This window comes from Micrasema longulum, unplaced genomic scaffold (genome assembly GCF_059751315.1).
Source record: "Micrasema longulum isolate JH-2025_06_02 unplaced genomic scaffold, ASM5975131v1 h1tg001215l, whole genome shotgun sequence".
NCBI lineage: Eukaryota > Metazoa > Arthropoda > Insecta > Trichoptera > Brachycentridae > Micrasema > Micrasema longulum.
Window position 1 is genome coordinate 568,225 of NW_028278402.1, and position 12,774 is coordinate 580,998.

General features: G+C 29.9%; 1 protein-coding gene across 1 annotated transcript in view; it reads left to right on the forward strand.

Annotated features, from left to right (window-relative positions):
- Window positions 1-12,774, forward strand: part of LOC148276472 (terminal nucleotidyltransferase 5C-like) — a 109,872-nt gene that overhangs the window by 1,910 nt on the left and 95,188 nt on the right. Inside the window, exon 2 of the mRNA XM_088234208.1 lies at window positions 10,524-10,782. Within this exon, the coding sequence (XP_088090334.1) occupies window positions 10,597-10,782 (186 nt within the window). The 5' untranslated portion in view covers window positions 10,524-10,596. The remainder of the gene's footprint in view (window positions 1-10,523; window positions 10,783-12,774) is intronic.

Below are 12,774 nucleotides of genomic sequence, written 5' to 3' on the forward strand. Positions count from 1 at the left end.
TGTCTTCAATGCTGAAATCACCATTCTTAAAACGTCGAAGCTATTCTGTACATGATTTATCAGTTGGAGCATTGTTACCATAAACTTCTTTTGTCACCATAAATTTTAATAGGTACTTTTAATTTTCTCATTATTTTTATTTTTTCTGTAGTTATGAATTGAAATTTTCGATTAACTTTGTTTTATTTTTTATCTTGTTTTGATTACATTTATGAGCACACATTTTTAAATGTGATTAATTTTTCCTTATATTTAAAATATAATGGAGTATTACATTCACTATTCTGCCCATATTTGAACATCCACATTTCCTCAACTCTTCCATCTGTTGACCAGTGGGTAAAGTGGCCACTTAAATCAGTCAATGACAGGTCATAAGCCCTGTAAATGCTTAGACTTCCATATTCCCTTCTCAAAAACGTTTTCCCTCTGTTGAAATAAATTAAAATATGAACAACTCCCTAGGGAGAAAATCCAGCCAGTCTGCAAGCATTTGGACATACTCAAACATTAAAATGAAGTAAATTGCTATTCTTTAATTTTAATTGTATTATTTTACTCTATTTTCTTACTTTGAAAAAAATTATTTTTTTAAACTACTTTTTATGTTTATTATTTTATACGTATACAGTATTATGTCTGTACTCTTTTTATTTGATTATTAATTAAAACTAATGTCTGAGCACCCGATGACAAACTATTATTGAATAGTTCATCGGGATAAAATATATTTAAATAATTTGTATTCTTGATAATGTATTAATATTGTAATAATGTGTATATTTTATTGAATAAAGACTCTATGAAGCATTCGATACGCTTACGACAGCTGCGTCTTTCTTCCAATTAAAGCAGAAAACTAAAAGCCCCTACAATTGCTACTTAGTTAACACAAAATTTGACATATTCAGCACCGTAACAAACAGGATTTCTGTACAAAACTCAAAGCGATATAAACGGAATATTATTGAAACCTGACTGCAACCACCGAAATCAGCTGTCACCATGAAACATTCACAACAGCCAGAGCCATCTTTGGAAAACGGACCGGAATAATTTGTACATCTCTGTATTTATTTAATTGATTGATTTGTCGTGACGAGAGCAATTATCTCATACATTTTATCAAATCAAAAAGTTATCATTTATTCAAACAAAATCTTCAAATCAAGTGTTCTTTTGAGAGGTATATCGAAAAAAAATAATTTTGGTGGGTATTTTTAACGAGTTGCAAATAACCCACTGTTAGTAAATAGGACTCAAGCTGTTGAAAAGCTGAATTTGAACCTCAAACATTGATCCGTGTGTCTACGACACTAACCGCGGGACCACATCTTGATAACCCAGCGATTAATGCATATGTATTTTCCTTTTTTTAAAAATTAGAAATCTTATTATATCCTTATTTCTTCGATATATACGAGACATACGTTTCCATCATACAAATACAGTCAATAACATCAATTTTATTATTTACCTACATGGCGGCCATGTAATGAAAACATAAAAATGGAATTAATTTGACATAACCATAACCATGATTGATAGAAATAAAAACAAACGCTCTTTTTCGAGTTTTTTAATTAAATATAAATAAATATTTACGGTCTTCTGATTTGTCCAAACATCATAAAAAAATAATTTTTAGTAGCGATGCGATGGGACCACAACCCTGTTCAAATTAATTTTACCCGAGAAAGTTATGTTCACAATCGCCAGTTTTGTGTTTTATAATTGATTAGGTGTAATTAAAATATTGCACTTAATAATCCATTAAATATACATTAAATGTACATTATACAATAATGGATATATTAATTCGATCTGATTGGCTAACATACTTGTAGGTTAAGAATTTGGTTAAGTGTTCACAATTTCACTTAGACGATCATTGTAGTATTTTTATAATTTTGTATGTCAAACTGTAAACCTTGTTATTTGTTAAAAAAATTAATTGGGGCGGTACAGTCAAGCCCATTTTCTTATTTGTATAAATTATTTTTATTCGACTGCATTTATTTATTCTATGTACCAGTTTTAGAAATCACAAGTCAAATAAAAATAATAATACGTTATGCAATATTCAATTGCGTACGGTACTTAAGATCATTTTCCTTTAAGCAGAAATGTAAGTTACACATATTATTTGATCTGCAACAAGATAAATATACGCTGAATCAATAAATATACAAATTTACTTTTTTAAAACTATAAGAAATATAAAAAGCCTTAATGAGCTAGTAATAATATATTATGCAATAAGTCAATCAGTTTTGAAATATGGAATAATTGGATGGGGATGTGCAAATGAAAAATTGATCAAAAAATAATAATTGCATAAAAAGTTTTAATAAAAATTATCCTAAGTGTCCCAATCAGAACTAGCTCCCTCGGTGCTATATTAAATTAAGATAACTAATTTAAGGCATTTATTTTTTATTTTTATTTTCTTTTATTCAGGAAACATACAGTACAGTTACAAAGTTTAATATTTTACACAATTGGACTTAATTCTAATGGACCAGTGAAGTTTCCATATTAAAAAGCAATTAAATCTAATGTTAATTATGAAAGTATAAAAAAGAGAAGGAAAAAGAAAACATAAATGAAAGTTGTTTAAAAATTTAAATTTAAGTGAAAAAAAAATATATTTTAAGGTTTGTAGTTTGTAGTGAGTATTTACAAATGGAAATAATATTAAAAATGAAGAAAACTTGTAAGAGTAATTAAGAATTAAGAATGGAAATAAAGAATGAAAAACATACTCAGATGTAAAAATAAAATAGAATAGTAATAACATTTTTTTTAAAAAAAGGAAAAACATAAACACATATTTATTTTAAGGGATTCAAAGAAACGATGAGAAGAATCTTTAAGTGAAATATAAGACAGTAAATTTAAATTTAGGTCAATTTAAAAAACATCTTCAAAATTAATGACACATTATAGTAAGAGCAGCAATATATTGATTTTATTAACATATATAATATAAGTAATTAAAAGTAGTTTAAAAGTATAACAAGTATAAAAACATGCCAATGGCAGCAGAGAAAAAAGAAAAAATAAAGAAGGAATAACAAGTATGGCAAGTAATCATTTAAAATTTGAAAAAGCAATATAAGGAGAAGATTTTAAACCAAGAGAAGTCGATAAAATTTCATTAAAGCGATTTTAGAAGTAATACAAAATTTCAAAAGAGAAATTTAATTTATAATAATAATATGAATGTATGTAATTTGAGTGATATAAGAGAAAAAGGGACTTTTATTCAAAAGTTTTCAATACACTATTTTTAAATAATTGTAATCCTGTATGATATATATCTATATGGTTAAAAAAGCTGTTAAAAGTGGAACACGATCTGTGTAAAAACGAATTCTGGCAATAGTTCGTATTGACACTAGGTATTCTAAAGGTTGGGTGATTTCGTAGGGCACGTGATGGACAGTTAATTTGAATTTTATTTAGGAGCTGGGACGAATCAGCTAGACTGTTAATAATTTTATAGAATTTTATAGAGAAGGCATGTTTTACTTATTGTCAAATGTTTCCCTCGGCACGGGAAACCCCAGTGAGGGAACATTATTTTGTTTAAAAAGAGAATACAAACATTGTAAAAGTATAAATAAATAAATATGTAATGTGATATTGAACTACAAGATTATCTTCGCTTTTGGATATAACATACATACAAAGTTTCTAGATGCTTTAACATCTTACATATTGTGTTTTTGCAGGAAAACCAACCCCTTTTTTTATGTATTAGGTGTTAACATAAGTTGTTGGCGTTTTTTCCAAATTTAAAAATGAGCACTAAAAGTACAACAAAATGACAATGGTCATATTATATTCGTTATTAGAAAGAAATATTATCTTATTCGAAAAGACGAAAGTGAACATTTTCAACAATTCCCGTTTGCGTTCAATCGAGGGAATAAAGATGCCAAAGCTGATCGAGGTATTCACAGCAATTTTGACCTGAAAGACATGCGGTGAATGACCAGCGAACTTCGATGAGGAGTGGTTAAACAATATTATTCATGAAGATCCCCCTCGAACCACCGCGGAATCGGCTGAACAGATAAACTGCAGTCACGCGACTGTATACCACCATTTTGAATCTCACGAATCTTCTCCGGAAAAGAAAAAAATATCAAGTGGAAAAAATAACACACATTCTAGAAGACCTATAAAAAACATTTCACATTAGCGTTAGCAACGTTATTCTTAACATGCTACGCTATTTTCATTTCATTATCACATACTGAATTTTAAAAACATTGATTCCCATTACTAACGCATACGCATACTAAACGAGACGATTCTGAGAATTATTAATGATTTGCTTATCGCGCTACGTAATGTCCAATTACATACATTCTAGTATTGTACTGAAAGTGAGTTAATTTGTCAAATTCTTCGCCATTGCCATTCGCACAATTTAGCCTGATACAGAATTTATACGCAACGAAGCAGGTTATATAGACTACTAAATGTACATATTATACTAAGTTACTACCACCTTTGAACCTACTACGTAAGTGCATTCACGAGAATTTCGTTTTTTTTGCGTAATTTCGTAGATATTTTTTAAACTTGCTTATCGGATATAAATGTATACATATTATACCAGTAGATATGTAGTTAATATAAACATTTCTGAATATTAGCTGCATAAGAAATATTTTAGAAACTATAAAGAAAATAAATAAAATGAGTATATTTAACGAAACTTGTCATAATTTATACTTTTTGCTCTAATTTAGTATAAATATATTTTCTAATAAAAAAAAAACTTAATAGATATTTTATTTAGTATAGATATATTTTTTTATTTAAAAAAAGCGACTTGATAGATGTTTTGTTTCGTGTATAATATCGTCGCCAAATCGTTAAATCATCCACTTGATTGGACGGCTAGGATGTTCATTAAATGCTGACATTAAATTGAACGGCTAGAACGTTTATTGAATGAATTAATAAAGCTCAACGTTCAACGTGTTGGCTGGATGAAAGATGGCCCTATGGAAATGGCTGAACCAAAAGTCACCGGATTAGATAAGGATAGGTTGAATTATTTTTTTGATGATAACACAAAATTCAACCTATCCTAACCTAACTTAACTTAACATAAAAAAATAAATGTAAAAATAAAATAATTATGTTTATAATAAAATAATAAATTAAAGAGGCCATACGACAATTATGCTCTTTCGGTAAACGTTGCTTTAAACAATTTGGCTAACCACCTGTTATTCATTCAATTGAATGCCGGCATTTAATAAACCGCCTAGCCGTCGAATTCAATGGCTGATTAAACTATTTGGCGGCAACATACACACCATTCATCATAACATAGAAAAGTCTACTGTTTCTACACTCCGGTTGTTGAATCTATTGATTTTTATGAAAGTGGTAGATTTAAAATCAATTTACACCGTAAATTTTCATAAAGTAATATAACTCATTTATCGTCTAGAGCATTTGCAAAACACACAAATCAATCACACCCGCTCTATGATCATTCTCAAAAAATATAACCATGTATCATCCCTTAACTCCGAATTCAAGTGGCTTCGTTTTTATCAGCGCATAAACTTTCGAGGGCTCTCACTTCTTTATAACATTCTTCACAACCCTTGTGCACCAAAATATCTCTCTGAAAATTGTATTTGCCTTTCTGATCATGGTCTTTCTTCACTTCGCTCTTCTCAAGAGAGAATTCCTTTAATTCCTGGACACAGCTCATCATTTTTCAGCGCTTCCTTTTCTGTTCAAAGTGCCAGACCTTAGAATGTAAAAATGTAACTTACTTGGCCACTTTCAAGAAACGCCAGAAATATTATTTTATACCCTTAAAACAGTAGCCTTCTTTCATTTAAAAATAAATCAATTATCAATTTTCTTTCCAGGTTCCAGTTCCTACCTCCTTTCAAACTTATAACTAGATTTCACATTCTTCATCCATTTATATGTATAGAGTGGGCCTTGAATGTATACCTAGTTTCAATTACCAATAATTGAATAATTTTAAAACTTTCAAATGTTTTATTTATTTTTTTAAAAACTAAAATAAATGGAAATTTTAATGATATCTAAGTTTTAAAAATTGTATTGTCCAAGTGAGTTCCACCAACTTGTTTAAGGCGGATTCGCAAATTCTTAAAAAACACGTCGAAAAGTTGCCCGTGGGATGACGTTGATTTCCCGTACAATGTTTTGTTTTAAATAATTTATTGTTGTTGGATTGTCTTTAAAGACTCTTTTTTTTAAGTATCTCTACAAAAGTAATCAATCTGGGCTCCGTAGGGGCCACTCAATGTCTCCTTCTCGTGAAATGAGTTTCCTGGGGAAAATCTCCTTCAGACGGTCGAAGATAGGTATCATTTGACTTTAACTTGCATCAGCTAAATTTTATAGGCTTTTAGATGTAAACCGTGGCGTAAAATTTTTTGTTAAATCATTTAAGGATCATCCTTTCGATCTTTAAGGCTTGACTTCTCTTGTGAGTTGATTGTTGCGGATTTCCCCTTATTGATTCACTAACACGCTGAATAACTTCTAGTATCCTCGCCGACTTTGGGTGGCCTTCATTCGTTATTCTTACTGTTGAGTCGAGTGTCTTAAACATTTTGATCAATTCCCGAATAGACTTTGCGCTTGGTGCTTGACCAATGTCTTGTAAACCGAAGTACGCCCGGTACATTCGTCTCGAAATCGTCAGGAATAATTGTTTACGTAATATACGCGAACACAAAAAACGCGCTACTTTCCCGTGAATGGCTCCACGGCGACTAAAAATTCCACGAAATTGCGCACCCTGCCCACCGCGCCCGCCCTAGGTATTAATTTAAAAAATAACGAAACAATCCGCGAACACAGTTAAAACCCACCCTGTATAACACAATGTACTTTTAGGCTTATATTTGGAAGCTTTATCTCCCCATTAAAAACAACTGTTATTTTTAATTAATTCGTTTTTTAATACAACTTTTTTACCAGTTCTTCTTTTGACCAGTCTGTTGTTTGGTTAGGTGGAGGATATTAATTCAAACATTTGTACTTCAAGATTTAAAATACAAAAAAATATTAAAAACTATTTATCTTGCTTAATTTATAATAAGGCGATATTGAGTATTTATTTACAAAGATATGAAGATATCATCGTCTTGCTGATGAAGATTTAAATGAAAAATACCTAACAAATCTTGTAAGAAACATTTTCATAAAGTTTTCTTATGAAAATTTGTATAACCTGTATCCGGTAATTAATACGGTACGTACGATGTTTGCTCGGAGACACTTTTCATATATAGCTTCAAGAGTGTTCAACGTCTTGGATGAACATATTATGTTCTCCAAAACAACGTCTTTATTTAAGATGAAGATCCATAATTGGATTTTATCGAGGGGTAGAGACCACTGTATTAGATTGCTTCGGGAATAAATACATATTATCGATGCTGTCTTCATTATTATTAATAAACGTATGGATGTATATCATCTTTGAATAAACTTAATATATACAGAGGAATTATATATATAAAGATTATCTTTTCTCATGTAAAACATTTTCACTTAACAGGGCTAAAGAGATAAAATGCACTCAATCCAATAAAAATGTATATTTTCTTTTTTTGTTGAATAACATTATTACAGATAAATATTACAAGCGCTTAGACATAAATTAATATATTTGTTGCCACAATTTTGTTAATTGTTGTCACAATTGATAATAAACATATTGCATTTGAAAATCTGAATGGTTATAACGATTTTCTTGTGACATAAGACTTGTTATTAATACGAAACATTAGAAAATAAATACCTTAATTTAGGTGGTTTATGTAAGTACTACTTTTTTCAAGGTGTTATAAAATGTTAATTTGATAAGAGGTGTTAAATCCAAAATATTGTCTTTCTGTTCAAATTGAACATTACAAAATGCAAACAATAAGGTGTCATGGGTGTTATAAATATCATTCTTGTCAATCTATTTTTTTTTGGCAAGATGGGGTTTCGCTAAAAAAAGGTAGATCAATTAGAGTTCCATCGCCAAGAAAAATTGGGAACCACTGTTCTTGGTGTCCTATAAAAGGTTAATCGCAATTAAATACAGAGAGTTTTATTTTTATTTTTATTCTGAGGTATGGGTCAGTGCTATGCTTTAAGCTCCTGACGTCACTGCGACATGTGAAGATCTACCGTGACTGGCCCCTGTGTACACAAAGAGAGTATCTTCTGGCAAAAATAAACTAAAATAATTAAAAACAGTTATTCCATATTAAACATATTAATAAAACAGTCATTCCATATTACTCGAAACAAAAAATCTAGAAAATGTCTTCCTTATTTTAACACACCTCACATGTTTATATAATTATAGGTTAAATCCTGTAATGTCTATAAATTAATCTGTATAAAATTTACTAATATTATTCTTTATTTACTAAGTATTTCTTTATTTATTTAAGGTATCCCTGTAGTAATATAAATATTGATCGATGTCTTTAGCGTGAGTCTTGTAAATTTTAAATATTAATGTATATGTTCCTTATCAAATAGAACCTAATATTCTGTTCATATTGTATTTTATAACATTATGTACCTAGCTGCTTTAAACCTTTAATCGTATTTCTTTAGCTTATTAAAAAAAAAGAATAAAAAAAAATAGAAATATATATATTTATTGTTTTAATTTTTTTAAAACCAACTTAACTTTTAAACACAGTTCTATATTTTATTATTTTTAATTGTTTTAAAAAAAAAATTATGTTGTTAATACACTCATCATTTTATTTTTATACCAACTATCCTTCTTAACACTATTCCTATATTTTATTTCTTTATATTGTGGTTTTTTTTAAATCTATGTTGTTTATATACTCAACTTCTTTTTTTTATACCAACTTTACTTCTTAACACTGTTCTATCTTTTGTTGCTTTATATTGTATTTTTTAAATTTAATGTTGTTTATATACTTATATTTTGTAAAACTTTCATGTATGTAAAAGCGTTATAGGCGTGAAAAAAAAAAAAAAAAAACAATAAAATTTATATTTGATCGCGCCATTCGGCAGAAACTGTAGACGCTCGACTTACTGGTTCGCGGAAATTGTGTTATCTTTACTTCCTTTGCCACCAAATCGTAATACAAATTAATGCAATCACCTACCTTGTACTGGAGTTATGGCAGGGTCAGATCCTGTGCTCACGAAAGGCACTTGTCGTTTCTTGAATAAAATAATTGATAACAGACAGAGTAAATTGTATATTGATTGCTAAAACAAATTATTTGCGATCGCGCTGGGATTATGAAAAAACTTGTTCACTTGGTGACAGTTCGGTTGTTATTTTTCGTTATTTTGTTCTTTTTTTGTTGTATGCGTTTGAACAAAGTATTATTATGTTAGGCCGGAGAAAAAAAAGTGGTACTTACCCTCAGAAGGAATTAAAACATCTTCAGTGTGCACATAAATACATTATATTCTTCATCTATTATTAAATACGCTTAGACCTCATGGGCTTTTCCAGTAATACAAACATAAACCTCGTTCAGAACTTACGAAATTCAATGATCAAATTATTAATTTTAAAAAATTGTACTATCAACGACACGATATTCCAATATCCTTATTGTATAAATCTATAAATATTTTATCCGTTAGAGCTTTATTATGGTCCAAGCTGGTTTCTCAGCATGCGTCTCTATCTGAATATAGAAATAAATTGGAGCATGTATATAATACTCGGTTCACTAGTGTAGAAAGACTAGCTCTCCCTTAATTCAATAATAAATACGGGAAAAGAACACTAGAGTACAATATACCAAAAATGTATAATATGCCCCATTAAATATAAAATATCAAAAATACTTATCTGGCTCAAAAGAAAGACATTTGCTGAAAATCTGGCTTTTAGAACGTGATTTTTTATTTAGATTTTTTTTGTTTTTCTTTTTTATTTCGACAATTTTTTTATTTTTTATTTGTTTTATTTTCGACGTACATGGGAATGTATATGTTTTCATTTTTTCCTTAGAAATAAGAGTTTTTATATGTTTATAGAATTTAAAAGATAAGATTATGTATATATTTAACTATAAGCACCTGCTGACGAACTGTATTTTATGCAGTTCAGTAGGACTTTATAATTTATAGGTTAATTTTTGTATGCCTTTGAAAAATAAAAAAATCTACGAACATATCTTTTATAAATAATATTTGAAAAATTTTTTTTTTAATGTAATGTAACCCGCAGACAAGCATCGGCTTTGCGGGAACAAAAATACAATTATAAATGTTATTTTATTTGTTAAAATTAAGAAATACATTTTTTTTAAAACCAGGGCTCAGTAGGTGGCAAATAAATTTAACGTGTAACTCACGTAGAGTAAATGTAGCGTAATCATTGTGTATATGTGTGTGTATGTATGTATGTGGATGTGTATGCAAGTGTGTGTATTTATATATGTAAATAATATGTTCAAGACATAGTTAAGAATGACTTTTGTTTATTGCAGAGAGCCACATCGTTAAGGTTCAGCGTCTCAGTGAAGTGAAAGAGTAGTGCATTGGCTCAGTGCCCTCGTCAGGATGGACGAGAAGGCGTGGGAGTGCAGCTCCACGGAGTCGGTGAGCAGCGAGGACTGCCCCGTGGTCTCGGCCAACGAGGCGGTGGCCTACTACGACGTGTTGCCCCCGAGAGGGCGCAGCCCGCGGGCACCGCTCTCCGTCAACAAGCTGGACCAAGAGGACACCTGTTTTCAGCCTTATGAAAAGGTGAGAATTAAAATAATTGTATACTTTAAAAAATATGAAATAAAAAAAAGTATTTTTACTCGAACGATACTGAATTACGAGAAAGTAAATTAATAGTCATGTGTGTGAAATAGAACCGGGATGATTTTTTTTGACTCGATGACAACATTCGTATTACATTTTGATAATTTGAAACAATTACCCAATGCTAAATTTTGTTTTATTGTTTTCATTGATCAACCGAATAATCGTTTTTTTCTATAAATATTATCTTGGTACGGACGTAAGGAACATGGAATAACAAATACATTATTTTTGTTGAGAAAGTCATCATTTTCTTTCTGTGCCCAATGATGCAAATGGCACTGCATTGGTACACCAATCGCAGTGTATCTTACACCACGAGACCGACATACCGTTGAGAAAGAAAATCCTGTAAATACGTAGAATTCAAAATTACCTTAAAAAATGATTTTTTATCTCTGTTTGAAAAAATATGTTAATAATAAGTCAATTTGTTTGAAGTGTGAACGTGTGTATTTGACGCACATAAAAATGACGTTAGTTGTAGGATACCCCCCTTCAGTATTAGCGACGAGGTCTTATATCATAAAAACGTTAACACCGTGAATGCGTGGGTGTGGTGACGTCACATCGTGCGCACCTCCCCTCTGCCCCTCTCCGAACTGAAACCTATTATTGCGAACTGCAATCTTATCTGAAAAATATATGAAAAACTGTTGCTACTCGCTTGTACCTACTTCCGTTTCTAGATCCGTATACAGCCTTTCCACAAAACCTTTGTTTGATCTCTGGCGTGCGAATTTAAAAAGTGTTTTTGGATATTTTCCGAAATAAGAATTTTCTTGGATATCAGATTCCTAGAATGCTGCTTATTCTTTTTAAAAGGTTTATAAATTCTCGACAGTTCGCGTAAGTCTAATATCAACAGCAAAAAAATATTATCCGTGAACAAATTTACAATATTTCTTCTTCTTTGTATTTTAAGAGATCCTAAGATCTGTGTAACAGAAACTAATTGTTCTCCTGAGATGATAAGGTCCAACTGTTTCTCCGTCTTTTGGACGTTTCTCCACTTGATTTCTTTATTATGAGACAAAAAATAAAAATACCAGTACTTACATACGTATGTTAATTTTACAGCAAATAAAGCTACAGATAACCGCCTCTTCTCTACCTCTAAACTTATATGTTTATCTTGATAACACCACAGGGGGTCAAATACAGTCCTTATCTGAAAATATATTAATTTTTATTATTAACGAGCTGAACCCGGCAACGCTTTGCTATTGCCAAATTTGAGAACATACTTATATATATTACGTAATAAAAATTTTACAATTCACTTTCTAATGCCCTAAAAAATATAGAAAATTTATACGTATTTAAAAAACACCTAAATAAAACAGTTCTTACAGCCCCTGTTACGAGTGATATGTGATGTTTTTTTTATTTTATTTTTATTAAAATTATTGTGTTATTATATATAATATCCCCTCATACCAGCGCTTTTGCTGATTGGGAATATTTCGTACAAATAAAATATTTAAAGTTTAAAAAAACCTTATATTTTGTCATAATTAGATAAATCTAAAAATATTTATATTAAATTAACATAATCAAATGTTTGGTTTCAATTATTGTATTTAGTTAAACTTGGTTATGTACATACACATTATTATTTTTGTGTTTCGGATTACATAAATTATGAGAATATGCTGGACAGTGAATTTTGAGGTATTTAAATATTATTTTTCTGTCACCGTCTTGCCTAACTAAAATATACAAAATTGACCGTACTTAACATATTAAAGATTTCAAGACCTACAAACAAGCCCAGGCCAAATTTTGAGATATTTCAACATTATTTTTCGGTCACTGTCTTGCTTAACTAAAATAGACAAAATCGACCGTACTTAACAAATTAAAAATTTTAAGACCTATACACATGCTCAGGTCAAAGCTCGTCATTTCCCAAAAAACAGCACGTAA